Source organism: Lathyrus oleraceus, chromosome 1, assembly GCF_024323335.1.
Source record: "Lathyrus oleraceus cultivar Zhongwan6 chromosome 1, CAAS_Psat_ZW6_1.0, whole genome shotgun sequence".
NCBI lineage: Eukaryota > Viridiplantae > Streptophyta > Magnoliopsida > Fabales > Fabaceae > Lathyrus > Lathyrus oleraceus.
The window spans coordinates 45,579,843-45,598,850 of record NC_066579.1 but is presented as its reverse complement, the minus strand read 5'-3'; the positions used below and the strand labels follow the sequence as shown (position 1 = coordinate 45,598,850).

The 19,008-nt window shown below is 32.5% G+C and overlaps 2 protein-coding genes across 4 annotated transcripts; one reads left to right on the top strand and one right to left on the bottom strand.

Moving 5' to 3' along the window:
* The first annotated feature begins 609 nt into the window (after window positions 1–609).
* On the top strand, window positions 610–1,636 carry LOC127098316 (tetraspanin-11). Its single transcript, XM_051036913.1, has 2 exons — window positions 610–1,096; window positions 1,169–1,636. The coding sequence occupies exons 1-2, from the start codon at window positions 641–643 to the stop codon at window positions 1,502–1,504; spliced, it is 792 nt and encodes a 263-aa protein (XP_050892870.1). The 5' UTR covers window positions 610–640; the 3' UTR covers window positions 1,505–1,636.
* Window positions 1,637–11,046: 9,410 nt separating this feature from the next.
* On the bottom strand, window positions 11,047–17,433 carry LOC127098152 (probable acyl-activating enzyme 17, peroxisomal). Of its 3 annotated transcripts, none has more exons than XM_051036697.1 (13): window positions 17,350–17,433; window positions 16,838–17,250; window positions 16,498–16,766; window positions 16,056–16,260; window positions 14,406–14,446; window positions 14,167–14,292; window positions 13,895–13,968; window positions 13,505–13,725; window positions 13,221–13,315; window positions 12,906–13,122; window positions 12,468–12,761; window positions 11,752–11,964; window positions 11,047–11,634 (listed from the first exon to the last, which is right to left on the bottom strand). In XM_051036697.1, exons 2-13 carry the CDS (start codon window positions 17,225–17,227, stop codon window positions 11,524–11,526), a joined length of 2,256 nt encoding a protein of 751 aa, XP_050892654.1. In that variant the 5' UTR covers window positions 17,228–17,250; window positions 17,350–17,433; the 3' UTR covers window positions 11,047–11,523. The 3 variants fall into 3 exon arrangements, 2 of the variants coding, with proteins under 2 accessions (XP_050892654.1, XP_050892727.1); XM_051036770.1 differs by lacking the exon at window positions 17,350–17,433 and having other exon boundaries at window positions 12,468–12,566; window positions 12,636–12,761; window positions 16,838–17,341; XR_007793326.1 differs by lacking the exons at window positions 11,047–11,634; window positions 17,350–17,433 and having other exon boundaries at window positions 11,767–11,964; window positions 12,468–12,570; window positions 12,636–12,761; window positions 16,838–17,341.
* Window positions 17,434–19,008: the final 1,575 nt, after the last annotated feature.

Genomic DNA, 19,008 nt, shown 5'->3' with positions numbered 1-19,008 from the left:
AAATTTATCAGGAACTTATAACTAAGTTATTCGGTATAGATTATAATACTGAATAATTATGATATGAGTTATCCCGTAAACAAATCTTGATATCGAAATACTTGAAACCAATCTATTCGACGAGGTAAAAGTACATATCATTAACTCTTTTAAGTAAAATAATCTAATACCCTTGGGGTACATATTTATTAATTTTAAATAGAATAGTAAAATTTGGTAAATTATTTGATATGAGAAAAGAAAAAATAGAAATGATTTAAAAATCATAGGGGTTAGGTAAAGTTTCCTCTAAGTTTTTTTTCTCTACATCTCATCCATATTGTATATTTTTTTATAAAATAAAAAATGTATGACTGTAAATTTATACCAAGAACATTGTTTAATGGTAAGCATGATTTTATAGTTAACTACAATAAAAGTTAAATATATTTAATAATCTATCGGGTGTGATCAATTAATAATATATATCCTACGTAGAAAAGAATCCGATATTAACATGCTTATGTCAACTGATTCCCTCTATCTAAAAACAACACATGCCTCCACAACCACAACAAACCGTTACCATTACAAAGCAGTTCTTTTTTTCTCCCAAAAACAACACACAACTCCGAATAATCAAATCCAAAACCAGAAAAAAATGTTCCGTATAAGCAACACATTGGTTGGTTACCTTAACATATTAACCTTATTCCTTTCACTCGCCGGAATGGGTGGTTCCGCCTACATCCACTATCACAAAACGGACTGTCTCAAAGTGTTGATGTATCCTCTCCTCTTCGGCACCATCTTCATTTTCGTCGTGTCCATTCTCGGAATAACGGGGTCGTTGTTCCGCGTCAACGAGGCTCTCTATGCTTACCTTCTCGCATCGTTCTTTGTTATATTAGCGTTCATGTTGTTCACTGTTTTTGCACTGTTTGTGACTCATAAAGTGGTTGCTGAAAGGGTCTCTGATAAAGGAACTCACGAGTATAGGGTTGAGGATTTTTCCTTTTGGTTACAGCAATATGTTATTAACGACAAAAATTGGAATGATATTAAGAGTTGTTTGGTTGGTGTAGGTTTGTGTCAACGGAACATCTCCATCCGACAGGTTAGTTATACTTCCATGTCATGTCATGTTTTTTAGTAGTGTCTTAGGATAACTGGTTTATGCTATTGATAGGTTGGATGTTGTAAGCCACCTGAGCAATGTGGATTCACTAAGAAAAATGAAACATTCTGGGAAGTACCGAAAACAGGTCCAGCAGTGAATGATACAGATTGTAGAACTTGGAAGAATAAGGAGAAAATGTTGTGTTATGATTGCAATTCTTGCAAAGGACAAGTGTTGGCTAATATAAGGAAACAGTGGAGATATCTAACTATATTCAATGTTTGTGTGCTTATGATCCTCACTACTATATATGTTTTAGGATGCTATGCTATCAGGAACAATCGAATACATCAACACCACCAACATTCTTATGGAATCACCCATCATGATATTGGAGTTCATTGATCTTTAAATTAATTAATTGATTAAGCTTGACTTAAATGTTGTTATGGTTTTTAAAGTTTAGGATTTGGTATCAATCTTGTGTATTTTGTACCAAGGGACTTGGCATTGCAATAAAATTTATTTTTATTATCATTCTTTTTTTGTTTTTATTTATTTATTTATTCATTTATTACGTGTCCCTTTTGTCTACTGTTTTTTACTGCGGCATGAAAATATAACTTATAAATAAAATATATATTCATTCATCTTAATTTAAGATAGGTCTTTGGAAGGAGATAAAGAAGTTTGTAAGAAAATACCTCCTACTGCAAAAGAGACGTGGGAGAGATAAGAGATAAGTATAAATAAAAAATACCGTTCACATATTCATATGTGAGCGTACTAAAAAAATTGAATATCCATCTACAAGCTAATTAAGGAAAAATTGAGAGTCAAATATGTATCTAAACTTTTGTTAATATTGAAGTTAGTATTAATATTTTGCATCGGATGGTCGTATTTTTCCACCATCATCTTCTTTATATCTTTGTTTATTACTTTAATATGAGATTAATTACTATACACTGTTGATGTAAAAAGATTTATTCATCATCATTATCCGTTTGTATTACTTTTTAGATTTTTAAAATAAAAATCAAATTTATTTTAATATCCAACGTTTATGATTAACTGACTGTGTAAAATCATTTTACATTGTCAGTGTATTTCAATTAAATCTTTTTAATATTCCTCGAGTAAGAGAAAAACAAGGGAAGTTATTGACTAAAAATAAAATAAAATAAGAATTACTTACTTGATTGAAAAGAAAAAGGAAGAATGTGAAATAGAAAAAGAAATGAGTAAAAAAAAATGAGGTAAACATAAAAGACAAACTTCTAAATTATTACCAACAATATTTTTTATTTCCATAGTCTATCTTGTTATTTTGGCTTTCATTTTCCTTTCAATCACTAATTTTTTTTCACTTTTTCTTTTATGTTTCCTCTCCAACTTTCTAAATCTCCCCTCTTTCAAACTATAATATAAATCGAAAAATCATATTTTTTTGTTTATCAAAAAATCATAATTCCGTATTATTAGACTTGTGACTCCATACACAAGATAAAGGAGATGAGTTTTGAAAGTTTAAAAAATGTTGATTCAAAACAAAATTATTTTGAAAATCAGAGTTTAAAAATATTTTAACAAAAAGCGTTTGAGTGTGTAATAGAAATTTGAAGTAAAGAAAATAAGTGGAAAGTAAAAGAGATTGGGGAGACAGATGAAACTAGAGATTTATAGATGTTTGATCTTAAGGAAGTAACATACTCCTTTCTTCAAGAATAGATCTTGATATTATTCACTATTACTTGAGGGTTTTTAGAAGGTTAAGTCCACAAGTCCCCTTATATAAGAAAATGAAGTTCCAGGCTAACTTCTAACCAAACGTTGAACATAGTTTGAAGTGGTTAGTCTCCAAACAATAAACAAGCTTGAAGCGGCTAGTGTTCGATCTCACCAAACAGCAAACAAGCTTGAAGCAGTTAATTAGTCATCTCGCCAAACACCAAACAAGTTTGAACAGGTTGATCTCGAACCAATATTGAGTTTTGAGTTGACTATCCTTCAAACTGAATCGAAGTTTTACCAGGGTTGACCATGACCCGAACCGAGGTTTTTACTGGACTGATCTCGAATCTACTGAGCTTTTACACAGGCTGAACTCAGAAATCAAGTGAAATTTTACACCAACCTAATCTCAAATCGATAGAACTTTTAACGGGTTGAGCTCAAGAACCGTCGTGAAGATTTTTCATTGGTTATTCTTCATAAACCCAAAATAGAGTTTTTCTTCAATGGTAGAGCTCACGAACTAAACAGATACTTAATTTAATCCCCCAAAAATAAAGAAGATATTTTTCAATGGTTTACCTCCTAGCCAAAATTATTACTTATGATAGAATTAGAGTTTGGACTAACTCATCCCTACAAAATCGACTTGTAAGGTGAGGGATATCACTCTATATAAACTCTTTCTGGATTCTATCTTTAACCAATGTGGGACTTTGGTTTTTTCCAATAACTTCCTAAGAAAGAATGATTTACTCAAGAGAAAATATTACTCTAGATAAATTTATAATAAAACATTCCTACATGATAAACTTAGGTCTTAACTTTAGGTACCCAAATTATTTTAGACCCTCTAATGTTAGTTTGATAAATATTTTTACTAGATTTCTCATGAGTATCATAATTGCAAAAATATGATGAAGTAGATATGTTTCTCATTTTTCCATTCATGATGTTCTTTATAAAAATGTGAAGGAGGATGTTCATGTCTACTTTCATGGTTTTTCTTAATAAAATAGTATATAGAAATATGACATCATTCTCATTACAATAATTGCATTTAAGAGTTTTTAATTTAGAAGTTTGATGAGCATGACGTATGTTCCTGAATTTAGGTTTATAACCTAGGTCATCCTTATTATGTGATGCTTTACGATTTAGAAGTTTGATGAGCATGACGTATGTTACTGAATTTAGGTTTATAACCTTTAGTGAATTCATCAAGTATGTTTTGTACATCGTCAATTTTATTTTTCAAAACATCGCATTGATCACATTTGGTAGATTCAACTAAGACTTCGTGAGAAGAAAAAGAATTTTGAATAAAAATATTTTGTCTCTCTTTAAAACTTAATTTCTTCCAATAAGTTTTTATTTTCAAATTCAAGAGAAGAAGTAGTGGTTTTAGAGGTAGAGACAAAATGTTTTAATTTACTTGTTTCTTTATTTAATTTTTTATAAATATGAAATAAATCATAATAAGAGAAATGTGAAGTTACCTCTTTTTCTTCATGATCCGTCATGAGACAGATGATGGTTTCTTTATTATCTAAGGATTCAATGTCATTTTCATCTGAAGCAGTGTAGATTTTCTTAGTTTCTTTTTTAGGTTTCTTGAATTTTCTCTGGTTCTAATTTCTTCTTTGGTTTTGGTTTTGTGAGTAGTTTGGTCTTTTGTGTCTCTTCTTTCCAAGTTGAAATCATGTAGGAGTAAATGAGGATCCTCCTTCAGTCTTTTGTTACAACTTTTGCTGCTTTAAGTGCTTCATATACCTTTCGAAGTTTTGCACAAGCAACATCATATCTTCATTAAAGTCATAATCTTTTTTCTTCCTCAGCCTTGAGAAGTAGACTTTTTTTCTTCTTATGTCCTTCTTCATCAATAACGAACCTTTTCATATCCATGTCGTGCTCTTGCAATTTACCAATAAAGTAGTCAAATCCATGGAAGACAAGTCCCTACATTTAGAAATCGCAGTAACTTTGAATCGCCAACTATAGTTTAAGCATCTATGGACTTTTACAACCAAGTCCGCATTTTGAAAAACTTTTCCCAAAGTTATCATGTGACTCACAATATGAATGAATCATTTTTGCATATCATAAATATTTTCTTTAGGTTTTATTTAGAATAGTTCATACTCTTGGGTTAATGGGTTCATCCTTTCCCTTTTTAACTCAGTTGTTCCTTCGTGGATGATTTTAAAGATGTCTCACCTTTCTTTTGCGTTTGAGAGAAATACGCAAAAATTCATTAAGATCAAGAGCCATATTGATGATAGTCTAAGCATATAAACCGCGTTGAACTTTTTCTTTTTCCTCTTTGGTCCAAACATTTTCCTTTTTTTATCATAATGTCGTTAATTTGATGAGTGGGAACAAAATGACCATTTTTTTACAACTTTCCAAATATCAAAATGCATCTCATTTATAGGTATTCTCATCTTCTCTTTCCATAAGGCATATCCTCCTCCATTAAAGGATAAAAGTTTGTTTAGTGAATCGTTTGAACTCATTCCTTCCTCTTAGGACGATTAGTCTTATAACAGAAGTTCGGCTCTGATGTCACTTGTTGACCAAGTGGCTCCAAACACAAGAGGAATGTAAATTGTGATATTCAAAAATTGATTTATATCAGTCTATTAGATATAAAGCAATGGAGAATAAAGAAGAAGGAAATAGAGATAAAAGAAAATAAATGACCAAAAATAAGGAGATAGAGTTAGAGAGATTTTACTAGAGATTTATATAGGTTCGATCTACCACTTAACCTACTACTGTCCCCAAGAGTTTTCTCTTGCGAGTTTCGCTAAAATATCTTTACATGATATGCACACTAACCTTCTTACAACAAACAAGATATTTTATACAAATTAATCTCAAAACAAAATAGAGTTTTTAACACGTTAAGCTTCAAACCAAACTGAGCTTTTGACAAGCTAAGCTCTTAACCAAATAAAAAATTTAATAGGCTAAGCTCCGAACTAAATAGACCTTTTAATAAGCTAAGTTATAAACTAAACAAAGATATTACTCAAGAGAATCTCACTCTTGAATAAGACCAAAAATGGCACAACACCATTACAATAAAATTCTCATAGGTATTTTTCACTCTTCCAACACTAAAGAAACTTTGAAGAAATAATAGGAAAAAAATAGAAGAAAATACTAGAAAGTGAGAAAGAGAGATTTCAAATTCAAATTATAGTGTAAAATAAAATGAGAAGAAGCATCATTTATATAGAAAAAGATGTGACTCAAAAGGAAAATGGTTTTGTAGGCATTTTTAATGTAGCTAGGTAATCGATTAGAAGATCCAAATATGAAAAGCATTTGAATTTCTTCGTCATTAATCGATTAAAGGCTTCTTTAATCGTTGAAAGTCTTATAAATGAGTTAATCAATTAACCATAATTTGGTAATCTATTAACTAGTATAAAGTACTTCATAATTAATTAAATAATTCAGTAATCAATTAAAGATGCATATAAAAAATATTTTCAGGTATTTTATCAAATAAGAGAGACTTTGAAAATAGTGTCTCAGAGAGAGAGAGAGAGAGAAAGAGAGAGAGAGAGAGTGTGTCTTAGTATTTTTTGTGTGAGTGTGTGTGTGTGTGTGAGAGAGAGAGAGAGAGCTAGTATTAGTGTATGTGTGTGTGTGTGTGTGTTAATGTTAGCGTGTTAGTGTGTGTGCAGTGGCGGAACTGAGGGGGGACGTGGGAAGGCCACGGTCACCCCTCAACTTTTTATTTTTTTTTAATTCATATATATTAAATTACTAAAACATCCTTATTTTAAATTAAAATTAATTTTTATTTTTTATTTTTCATTCAAAGTTAGGTTAAAATACAAATAAGGTAAAAAGCTCCTACCTTTTCTTTCTTTCTCATATGGGTTTGCTACCGGCACCGGAATCGAAACAGATTAAAGTGATCAGCATCTAACAGGTAAAAAACTTTATTCATTCTTCTTTTATAAAAAGTAACAAATTAAAGTGATTGTTTGATTTGTGTTTTTGAGATTTTTAGGGTTCTTCTTTCTTGATGTGTTAAAATAATCTATATGAGGTTTATTAAGCCAATTCATAACACTGTAATTTACAAATATAGTTATACACTGTAATAAGGTTTATTTAATCATTGTTGCTGCTAATTTCTAATAGTGAAGTTACCGGCATTTGAAAACGGATTAAAGTTGATTAATTAAGTTTATTAATTTTTTTCTCTTTTAATTTTTATGTTCTCTAAATTGATTTTTGGATATGATATGATATTATAGGAAGAGTAAAGATGAATAATAGGAAAATTGATTCTTTTTTCAAAAGGAAAGCATGTGAAATTGAAAGAGAAGAGAGAGATGAAGAAATTATAATCCTGACATCCGAATCTGAAACAGTTCTTGAGAATCCAACAATTGAAGAGCATCATGGTTTTAAAAATTCTTTAGAACGCGATCCTGGAAAGCGTCCTCTGATTTGGCAATATCCACCAAATCAAGTGGATGCAATACGAAAAGCTTATCTAAAATGGGATCCATATCAAATTTATTTAGAAAACTATCCTTTGTCCGGTAACGAGGATCATCCGAGAAGGTTTCAACATACTTGGTTTAGCATATTTCCATCATGGTTAGAATATTCACCATCTGAAGATGCCGCATATTTCTTACCATGTTACCTTTTTAGCAAAAAACTAAGTGGACGTCTCGGATCACTTGTCTTTATTTCTATGGGTTTTAGAAATTGGAAGAAAGTTAGGAATGAAAAACATTATTCCTTTCTTAAACACATAGGGAAGGATCCTTGCTCACCACACAATAATTCAATGAAAGCTTGTCAAGACTTGTTGACTCAAGATGGTCATATTAGAAATGTTATTCAAGTGCAAAGTTCAAGTCAAAGAATGAATAATCGGTTACGACTCAAGACTTCAATTGACATTGTTCGTTGGTTAACACTACAAGCTTGTGCTTTTAGGGGTCACGACGAAAGTAGAAAATCAAGAAATCAAGGTAACTTTCTTAAGTTATTGAAACTTTTAGCATCCTACAATGATGAAGTTGCAAAAGTTGTGTTGGAAAATGCTCCACAAAATTGCAAGTATACTTCACATCAAATTCAAAAAGAGCTCTTACAAATTCTTTCTAGTAGGGTGAAAAAGAGTATTCGTGAGGAAATTGGTGATTCCAAATTTTGTATCGTTGTTGATGAAGCTCGTGATGAGTCAAAAAAGGAACAAATGGCTCTTGTATTAAGATTTGTTGATAAAGTTGGTTTAATACAAGAGAGATTTTTTGATGTGGCACATGTTAAAGACACCACATCTTTAACTCTTAAGGAAGCAATATGTGATATACTTTCTCGACATAACCTTGATGTTTCTAACATTCGTGGCCTATGGTATGATGGTGCTAGCAATATGAGAGGAGAATGGAATGGTTTACAAGCCCTCTTTATGAAGGATTGTCCTTATGCATATTATGTTCATTGTTTTGCTCATCGATTGCAACTTACATTGGTTACATCATCAAGAGAAGTCAAACATGTTCATAAATTTTTGAGAAGTTGATCTTTGTTGTGAATGTTGTTTGTTCTTCTACAAAACGTCATCATGAGTTACAAGCTGCCCAATTAGAAGAAATTGCTTATTTGTTAGAGATTGATGAGATTGTAACTGGTAAAGGTGCAAATCAAGTTGGTACATTGAAACGAGCTGGAGATACTCGTTGGGGATCACATTACGATTCAATTTCTAACTTGATAAACATGTATGAAGCAACTTGTTTAGTTTTAAAAAAAAATGCAAAAGATAGAGGGAGTTATGCTACACGTGGGGATGCAGATAGTTATTACAATTACTTGAAGGCATTTGATTTTATATTTATTTTGCACTTGATGAAAGAAATCATGGGAATAACAGATATGTTTTGTCAAGCCTTACAAAAAAAATCAAGATGTAGTTAATGCTATGAACTTAGTTCGTTCAACAAAACATCTTATTCAAGGTTTGAGAGAAAATGGTTGGGATATATTGTTTACTAAAGTGATATCTTTTTGTGAAAAGCATGGTATTGAGATTCCTGATCTTAATGATGTTCATTCAACAACAAGATTTGGACGCTCCCGTCTTGAAGAGAATCAAGTCACAATTCAACATTACTTTAAAGTTGAAATCTTTTTCACTACCATTGACAAACAGTTACAAGAGTTGAATAGCAGATTCAGTGAGCAGACAATGGATTTGTTAACTCTTTCTTGTTCTTTATCTCCTAAGGATGGATATAAAGCTTTTAGCATTAATACTATTTGTTTTTTAGTTGAAAAATATTATCCTATGAATTTTAGTGATCAAGAGAAGAATAATTTGCAATTTCAACTCCAACATTTTCTATTTGTTGCTCATCAAGCATCAAACTTGAATAATTTATCAACTATTCAAGAACTATGTTCATGTTTGGTTGCATCTGGACAGGCTGAAACTTACTTCTTGATTGATAGACTACTTCGTCTTATCATGACTCTTCCCGTTTCTACGGCCACAACTGAGAGGTCTTTTTCAGCAATGAAAATTATTAAGACTAAGTTGAGAAACAAGATGGATGATGGGTTTCTTGGAGATAGCATGATAGTATATATTGAAAGGGAGATTAGTGCAAGCATTAGTTCGGAGTCAATTATTGACGATTTCAAGTCACTCGAAACGCGTAAAGCATTACTTTAAGGTAGTTTTAAGTCATGTAATTTAAATTTTTAGTAATTAACTTTGTATTTATTTTAACTTTAATGTTTTATTTAAAATACTATTTACATTTTATTTATAATCTTTATTTTATGTTAGCGGTCATCCCAAAATATTTTATCTGGCTCCGCCACTGAATGTGTGCGCGCGCGCGTTAGTGTTAATATTAGTGTGTGTTTGTGTGTGTGTGTGTGCGCGCGCGCGCGCGTGCGTGCATGAGACGGTGTGTGTGTGCTCTACCTTAGTATTTTAAAAATTATGTTTATACCGTGACATTAAACTGATCATTTAGACACACGCTAAGTGCAGGACTTGACGGTCTTTCACACTTCCTCCCTTTCACATTTTTTAAGCTTCAATGACTTAGAACTTCAACTAGAACTTGATTCTTCTTAATGATGAGACTAGAGATAACTTCTATATTGGATGTCATCAGCAGAGATTATTGGACAATTGTCACTAAAGACTTCACGGAACGTTGTTTGACATAAGGTGTTGTCATCATCAAAACTAAAAAATAATAGTACATGCACATCACATATATCCATGGTAATGACATGGAATGCTTGCACCAGAAGTTGTGTTGATCGTTGAGGATGCGTAGATCAGTTAGATATGATATGACATTGTTCTTTGCATTAATTACAAAACTTCTTATTGCAATTACGAGAAACGTGTCCAAATTGTTTGCAAGAGAAATATTGAACATGTTACGTATCACAACCTTTACCAAGACTTTGAATCGCATATGCAACCGCTATAGACTGAAAATGACATTATCATGAGACATAGTTCTTTAAGTAAGGAGATGTTGTTCCTCTTTACAAAGTTTGCAAACATAGGTGTCCAAAGAAGGAACACGGTCCTTATTAGCAAATCACTCTATCAACCTCAAATTTTAGAGAAATCTTTGTAAAAAATTAATCTCGACTACTAGTATTGTAGACCTCTTGGACAACCCCAAGAGAAGTCTTGGAAACATTGACATGAATAATTACATAGTGTTATGTCCAACCATTAAAAAAAACAGAATAGATTCTTAAATAAATAAATTACCTTAGTTTATAATTGATTATCTATAACTCCAATGGAAAATATTTAACTACATTGTCTTGATATTACATACGCTTCAAATAGTTTTGAACAGTTGAATAAAAAGCACAAATTATTGATCATATAAAATCTATCATATTGAGAATCTAGATGATAATTTACGCATCTTTGATTTTCCACTCCTCTAAAGCAACTCTCTCTGTCGGTGGACATTGTCCAAGTGACTATAGTCATTTCACTTTAACATACATTTTTAAGTGAAATTTCCAAATAGGATAATTCTTACCGATAAAGTGGATACAAATTACATATTTTAATAACTGTCATCCAAAAAAGTGAGTTACTGTTGCAACCAAAAAAACATGAACTGGAACCAATAAAAAAAGATAAAAGGGCAAGAGGAAACCAGAACAGTAAGTCATAGAGAAAAGACGCTCAATAAGAATTGCAATCAGACCAAATTACAACCTCAAAGAAACCAAACAACCCAGAATCAGAATCACGGACTAGAATCGAGATTCGCCGGCAAATCGTGAAGACAAGACCACGAAACAGCCACGGAAGCGCGAGCAGAAGCAGCAATCAAGGGTTCGCAGACTGACACCATATAAAGATTTTCTAATTTTATGCTTTCTTCATTCACTTCTCCACTATATACAATACATCATCATCCCTAATGGACATTCACTTCTCCACTCGATTCTTCAACGTGTATGCTGAATCGGTAAAACTCTAATGGAGGTTTTATTATTATAAAACATACATAATGGGATAAAGGGAAGGTAGTTATACCCATTATTGTGCAATATAATTGCAACAGACTAACTAACAACTAGTAGAAACTAGCAGCAAACTATAGGAGACAGCTAGCGAAGCTAATCACCCGGTACTAATAACATCATATTTTAGAACTTTGGCTATGTTCCGCAAGTTGCTGCCGCAAAACCCTTCTCATAACCTTGTTGGATGCCGTCCTTGGAAGAGATGCCACTGGTACTACTCGAGAGACCTACACGATCACGCGTGAATTTATTTAGAATACTAAACTATACTGTGATAATGAACTTCATGAATAATATACTGTGATAATGAACTTCATGAATAATATAAAGAAATTAGTCCGTACCCTGAATAATGGATTTAGTGTTTTTTGGAGAGCTGAATTAAAAGACATCTTCAATTTCTGTAAATCTTGTGCTGTGGCGTTTGAGTTCTTTAACACAGCAGCTATAGCCAACTGCTCCGGCCCACCACCAGAAGGCGGTATCCCTATTGCAGCTGTTTCCACAATATTACTATCTACTCCATTGCATATGCGTTCAATCTCAACCGAACTCACCTATCCAAACAGCATGAAATGTCAGACCATGCTAATAAAGTAGAAAGCGAATAGAGAAACTGGTTTGTTAACAAATATAGCCCAAGTAAATTTTATAATCTATAATTGTACAAAAAGAAAATTTTAAGTAAAGGGGCTGAACAACATGAAATGAAGTCATTTATTTGGACTCCGTTTGATAAAACAGCTGAAAAGCTTGTTGCCAAACACTTCTCATTTGATCAAACAAGCTTATATACTAATCCAAAGAGCTATAAGCTAGCTTATTGTCATATTACCAAACAGAGCCCTGATATTACCAAACAGGCTGCAATTACCTACACCATGCCCCAAATTCCTTTCAAGAGATAAATAGTTTGTGTTGATGTATTTAATGAAGCTTAATTTCACATAATAATTGAGATCCATATGCCAGTGAAGCGTCCATGTTTCTTTCCTTACATTTATATATTGCCAAACTTAAACAGTGAAGGAAAAAATATCGGAGGCAAAATATTTTCTACCTTAATTCCTCCAAGGTTCATCGTATCATCTGCACGACCATGCGCATGATAGTATCCTCTAGCAGTACGCTCAAATACATCTCCATGCCTCCGTAAAACCTGACTAGAGAAAGGCAACTGTAAATATTCAAAAATCCGAAATATTATAAAGGAGAATGGTATACCTACCCTTCCATCCCAAAGAGCCATTCCCTTGAAGTAGACACCATAATGATCAGCATTCAGCAATGCATTTGATGCCCCAAGCATAAGGGAGCCAAGAGCTAACTCACCTATTCCTGGAGCATTATGTGGCTGTAATAATAGAAAAGAAGATCGAACTTTAGTTTACGAATTTAATCAGAGATTCATTTGTTTAAGAAAGTGACGTAATGCCGCAGAGATCATTTGAATTTTCAGAAGTTTGGTATACTAAGGATGAAAATTTTGACCACATACAATAGGATGCCCATCTTCACCAAGAATAAACAAATTGCAGCCCATAGCTGGTGTGCTAAAAGCAGCTAATGACTGAGCCTGCAGCAATGATCCAGTGATGAATGCACCCCCAATCTCTGTACCACCACAATATTCAATGATAGGCTGGTAACTACCTCTTCCCATCAGCCACAGGTATTCATCTATGTTAGATGCTTCTCCAGTGGATGCAAAGCAACTAAATTTAAAACAATAGTTCCAATCAGCTACTGCATAATCATCAACGGCATTCACCTTCATGTGGTACTATGTTAATCTAGATTAAACAGTGCTCACCGAATAGCAGACCAATCATAGCCGGATGTGGAATTTGCGTTTCTCCAGCTCCGTACAAGACTTGGAATCACACCGAGCATTGTTACTTTAGCATCCTAAACAGTGCACAATATCACTCCGTATGAATAAAACTATATAATATGTTGAAAAGTATGCCTTAATTGCGGCTGCTCCTCGGCGCCATAATTGCGGCAAGTTTAGCCTTCAGCACCTTCATTGTACCGGGTGTGAGGCAGGATAAGATATGGGGAGTCTAAATTTATAGCGGGATGGTTTTATTATACCTGTACAAACTTGGCAAAACCAGACCCAAGTGGGGATCCATTATACAAAGCCATTGAAGCTCCATTTAGCAAAGATGCATATACTAGCCATGGTCCCATCATCCATCCAAGATTAGTGGGCCAGGAAACTACATCACCTTCACGAATATCCAAGTGGCACCATGCATCTGCAGCAGCTTTTAGTGGTGTAATATTGGTCCACGGAATTGCCTTCGGATCACCTATACCACAAGGTCAAATGACAATGAAATTTAAACCAGATTAATAAAGTGAATGAAGTCTTAGCACTGTATTAATATTATTTTTACCTCAATTTTTCTGCATCAATACAAATGATTTGGTCTAAATACCTGTGTAAGATTTCAGGACAAAATACAAAATTTAACTTGCCTGTTGTTCCAGAAGAAAAGAGAATGTTTGTAAATGTTTCTACTGGTTGTTCCGCAGCTATGAATTCCTTGCCTCTGAACGTTACATGATAACAAATGAGAACTGAATTGTAAAATATCATAATCCGAACTATTCATGCTAAATTGCTTCCGGATCAGATATAAATATCATTACACGTGAAAATGTTGAAAGAATCAAAGGCATATCACCTGCCAATGATTTCTTATTTATAAATTGAATATCTATAAATATATCATAATTGAAGTGCATACTTGATTTTACTGACTCTCTCCAAAAAATCACACCAAGAAAAGTCCCCATTCCGCAGTTTCATGCTAAATCCAGAGCCACTTGTTGGGATAACTATTGCCGTAGGAGATTGTGCTTCCACAATTCTACTGCATTTGGAAAGCAAATCAAGTAACAGTGTGAGATAACAATTTACTGATAAATAAAAGAGACAACTCAACTAGAGGGTTACTTTACTAAACAGTTAAAAGGGATTTTTCACCTGTAAAGTGGGAGGGCTTTATCGCCACGAAGTATGAGATCCTGATAAATAAAAAGAGGGGAAGGAGAGCAAAGAATAAACAGGAAAAAGTAAATAACTGCACAAATGTTATTGGTCATATAATTGGAACCTACCAATGCCAATAATAACTGACATATCGAGAAATGAACTATTTTTAAATATGTTGAAATAATTTAATTTTAGGTAGGAAAGAATATAAAGAAAAAATAGAGACTAAATAATATAAAGTTGATATCGATTATATAAAGGACATGAAAATACAAAGTTTTTAACTCCTATTTATACTAGATTCCTAATCATAATTAAATAATTGAACAAATTTTGAAAAATAATGAAAGTTGCAAATCACTACACAGAAACTATTTAATTTTAATAATTTAAGATACTTTATTCATTCCTGGTTACAACTATGATATTTGGCGATATTTTATAGCTATTCAAACGTTTCCCCTCAAACTAAAGCTTACAGAGATTTTAAATCTTTTAAAGATTGGCAGCACTGTCTGAAGGATAAATCATCATGATGACTAGGATAATCCTGAAGAACTGGTTGGTATATTAACAAGGAAGAAGAGTCTTCGCTGGAATGATGATAAATGGAAAACTCTTGGCATGTAATTATGAACAGAAAGAACAAATCTTTTTTAAATTCATCAAGAGCAACAAAATTAATTGAGATTCAACAAAATCTCTTGGAACAAAGGGCTTGTGAGAGTCATAACCAACACAAGTTGCCAAAAAATAATAACCAACTGTAAGAGAAACCACCACTAGCATGACTCGTCAGATGAGAAAGAATTAATTAGCAGGAAAGGAGTAGCATGACAATCACCTTCCATGTTTTTTATAACCTTAAAGCTAGCATTTGAAAATAACTAAATAGTAACAAAAATAGAGACTAAACAGCAATGGCTAACGCAAAATAAAAGGGAAATCAAAATATTTTAGGGCTATTCTTGGCATTCATTGTTGTAGTTATTTCTAATATGTCACGGTTTTATCTATTGTATGGCTTTTTTAAATGCTAGCAAAACATTGAGGTAGACAAAGAAAGAAAGTTGCACTAATGAATCATATAAGTGATTACTTCTCCAATTGACTCATTTTGGTGAAGAATTCTTTCTCGCTGATGAATCATACTAGCAGTGACTTAAGTCATTTATTACTTACACCAGCCCAATGCAGTCTAACCCAACCTCTAGTCCAAAAGTGGCACTGCATTATATTAGTTATTTCCTTTTAAGTTTGTTTAGATAAAAGCTTAGCTTAAGCAGGACTATAAGAATAGTTTAAACTATCTCATAATATCATCATTTTATCTAAAGAATAAATGAAGTATCTTAGGTGATCTCTTAGGAGTGATGCCCACTTGCCAAGATTCATCATATTTCGTTATTTGTTTCGCCGTTAAGTTAGGATTAGGAATTTAACACTGGTAGAAATAAGGTTAGTACCTTGAATTTGTGATGTACCAAACTAATATCAATTTCAAATTATACAATCTTTATTCTCTCTTCTATTCTTGTTCTACCTAAAATCCCAATAGTTTCAAAGCTAATAAACATATTTAGTTGAGAAGTCTACAAAGAGGAAACAGAAAAAGTCGTAAAAAGATATTTGGGATTAAACCTGAGTAAATATGACTTTTGCATTTGATATTTTAAGCCTGGTTGATATTTCACGTGCTGCAAAACTATCAGCTATCGATACAACAACATAACCTGCAAGAACGATAGCCAGATAGATGACAACAGATTTACAATTCATTGGCATATCAATCGCAATTGCAGATCCTTTCTCCAGACCCAGTGATTCAAGAGCATAGGCAACTAACCTACAAAGTAACAGAAGCAACATAGTTTCATTTTTCTTTTTCAAATTTTGAAACTAGAAAGGCTAGTTGTATAGACTAATCACACTATGCAACATTTCAAATCAAAAACTACACCTTAAAATCTACCACAAGTCGAAAAACTAGTGTCATAAATCTATGTGTTGAACAACTCATAGCGACGTCCACTAAAAAATATTTAAAATATAACAATAAATGGATAGGGTATTTGCAGCATACCAAACCTCTTGACGCAATTCCTCAAGTGTCATCCTTTGAAGAGGAAGATCATCTTGCAATTCATCGCGCCATATTATTACCGTGTCATTCAAACTTCTTTTGCCTTTCAAATTCAAGCAATTGAGTGCAGGATTAACCGATGCTCCGGGAAGCCATCGACCACTGGGGTAAGAAGAAGAACCGTCCTCGCTGAGATTCTCACTTAAAATGCATTCGGGTGGTTTAGAAAACGATATGTTGATTTCATCGAGCACAGTTTTCCAATAAACCTGAAACAACACACAATAACAATGACAAAAAGCAACACAAAACGTGAAAAAACCAAAGCTTGTAATTGGACCTCAGGGTTTGAGAGTGAAAATTTGTGGAAATCAGTAAAACTTGTAATCGGATCCTTATACGCTGAACCCAGAAACTCTTTACCCCTCCTCTCAAGTAACCGGCCAACATTCGTCAAACTAACAGTTTTCGGGTCGGGTAACCAAGCGGGCGGGTCCGGACCATAATCCTTGAAGCAGCCATAGTAGAGCATCTGATGAAACGAGAAAGGTAGTTGTGGGTTGAGGATGTTGGTGGTGATGCTCTGCCACGTGGCAGGCGCGTCAGCTCCATGAATTCCGATTAGTTCTGTGAGACGGTGGTGGAGAGTTGCAGCGTGGTGTGTTGAAATTCCAAGGGATTCAATATCTGAAACGGAGATAGAAGATAGCGATTTGTAATCCATGTTCATAACTCTCTAGTCCTTCTTTGAGTCTGAAATTCAAAAGTAATTAGCCATTAGATTGATTTGGTTATTGATTCGAATTCAAAGGTTTCTAAGCAAATAGAATACTATATACTATAAGTTATAACCTTTCAATTCAGTGTATTGCACCCTTGATTGGAAAAGTTATTCAATTATTCACTATAAGTTATTTTAATATAGCAACTCCATTACACCACATCATCTACAAAATTAAATTAAAATATATTTTTTATATTTAATTAAAAATTAATGATAAGTTATTTAAAAATGACTTTAAATTAAAATAGTTATTTATTAGATTTAAAAAAACAAATTTTATTTATAATAAATAATAAAGGAGTTGTAAATTGAACCATCATTATCGGACAAATTCTATCATTATCGGACAAATTCTGAGAGAAGGATAATGAAGGCACCAATGACACATGACAACAGCCTAGCATAATGTTGCCATGTTTCAATCTTTCAACATACGAACTAAATAGTACTCCCTCCTTTTATCCTTTTATAATATCAATTCAGTATTTATTATTATTTTTTATTATCATATTTATATTTATTAACTTTTTATATTATCCAACCACTTTTTTAACTATAACTAATAGGAATATAGTAAATGATATTAGTTTTATTAATTAAAATTAACACATTCAATTTTTTTTAAGAATCATTAATTGTTCAAATATGATATTTTTTTATGAGAGTGAGCGAGCGAGTACATTTTAGTTCTTTTTACCTTCTTTTTAAGTCACTAAATTTGTTATTATGTCTATTGTACTAGCATTTGTTTCTAGATTAAAAAAATAATGTTGAAGAATAGATGTTGAGTTTCTATGCTATAAAAAGCTTTTTTTTGTACAGGTATCGTATAATAAAGCTAAAAAACATGCTTGGAAAAAAACAGGTTCGAATGATCATGTTATATTTATGAATATTTCACATTTTTTGTATTGGATCATGTCCCTCAAGCATTTATCAACAACAACAAAAAAATGTGAGTGAAGGGAGATAACATGAGAAAAAAATGTGAGTGAAGGGAGATAAGATGAGAAAAGATAGAGGTGATTAGGAGAGAGAATAATATAAAAATAGATATATATAGATAAAAGCATACTAAATTTGTATGTAAAGAAATTGTGTAAGACATAATACAAATCCAAAAGATAAATAAAATAAAATAAAAAGAGGAGGAATGAAATAATTTGATATGATTTTTTATTAAAATTTATTTAACGATTAAAATATATTGTTGGTTTTAGATGTTGGCAGCAATTTTGGTAAAACCATAAGTGTTCACAAGAAGTCACATGTGATGTCTTAACATAAGATATTATGTACCTGCTGGATATTTAAAATGGAATTATGCAGGACTGTTCCAGGATGTCAGACTCGATGTCATGACATCTGTATACAGAATATTCAGTCTGAATGTTATGCATTATGTGATTACGTAGATCTGATTTACACACGCATTCAATCACTAATTACAACGTGATTAACTTATTTTCCAAAGAGATCTAATCTACTGTCATGAGAAGATTTAAAAGGAAAATAGTTTTAGGGTTTTATGATGTCCAAGCCCAGCCAAATGCTTCTATAAAAAGGACATGGAAAACCTGAATTGACACACAAGAAATACAGAGCGAAATATTCAGAGAGAATAAGGGTTTAAGTCTTGTGTGGTCGTGTGACTTGTAAGCCATTCAATTCATCCATAGATGATTGAATTTGTCTGATTTGTGAGTTATAATTTGTCACTCAAAGCT

Bases quoted from the DNA above. Each gene is read 5' to 3' on its own strand.
- LOC127098152 (XM_051036697.1), bottom strand. From the start codon at position 17,227: ATGAACATGGATTACAAATCGCTATCTTCTATCTCCGTTTCAGATATT. The intron at 16,767-16,837 runs GTCCAATTACAA...GTGTTGTTTCAG, and splicing joins TTTCACTCTCAAACCCTGAG to GTTTATTGGAAAACTGTGCT. The intron at 14,447-16,055 runs GTTTAATCCCAA...TTTATTTATCAG, and splicing joins CAAAAGTCATATTTACTCAG to GATCTCATACTTCGTGGCGA.
- LOC127098316 (XM_051036913.1), top strand. From the start codon at position 641: ATGTTCCGTATAAGCAACACATTGGTTGGTTACCTTAACATATTAACC. The intron at 1,097-1,168 runs GTTAGTTATACT...TGCTATTGATAG, and splicing joins GGAACATCTCCATCCGACAG to GTTGGATGTTGTAAGCCACC.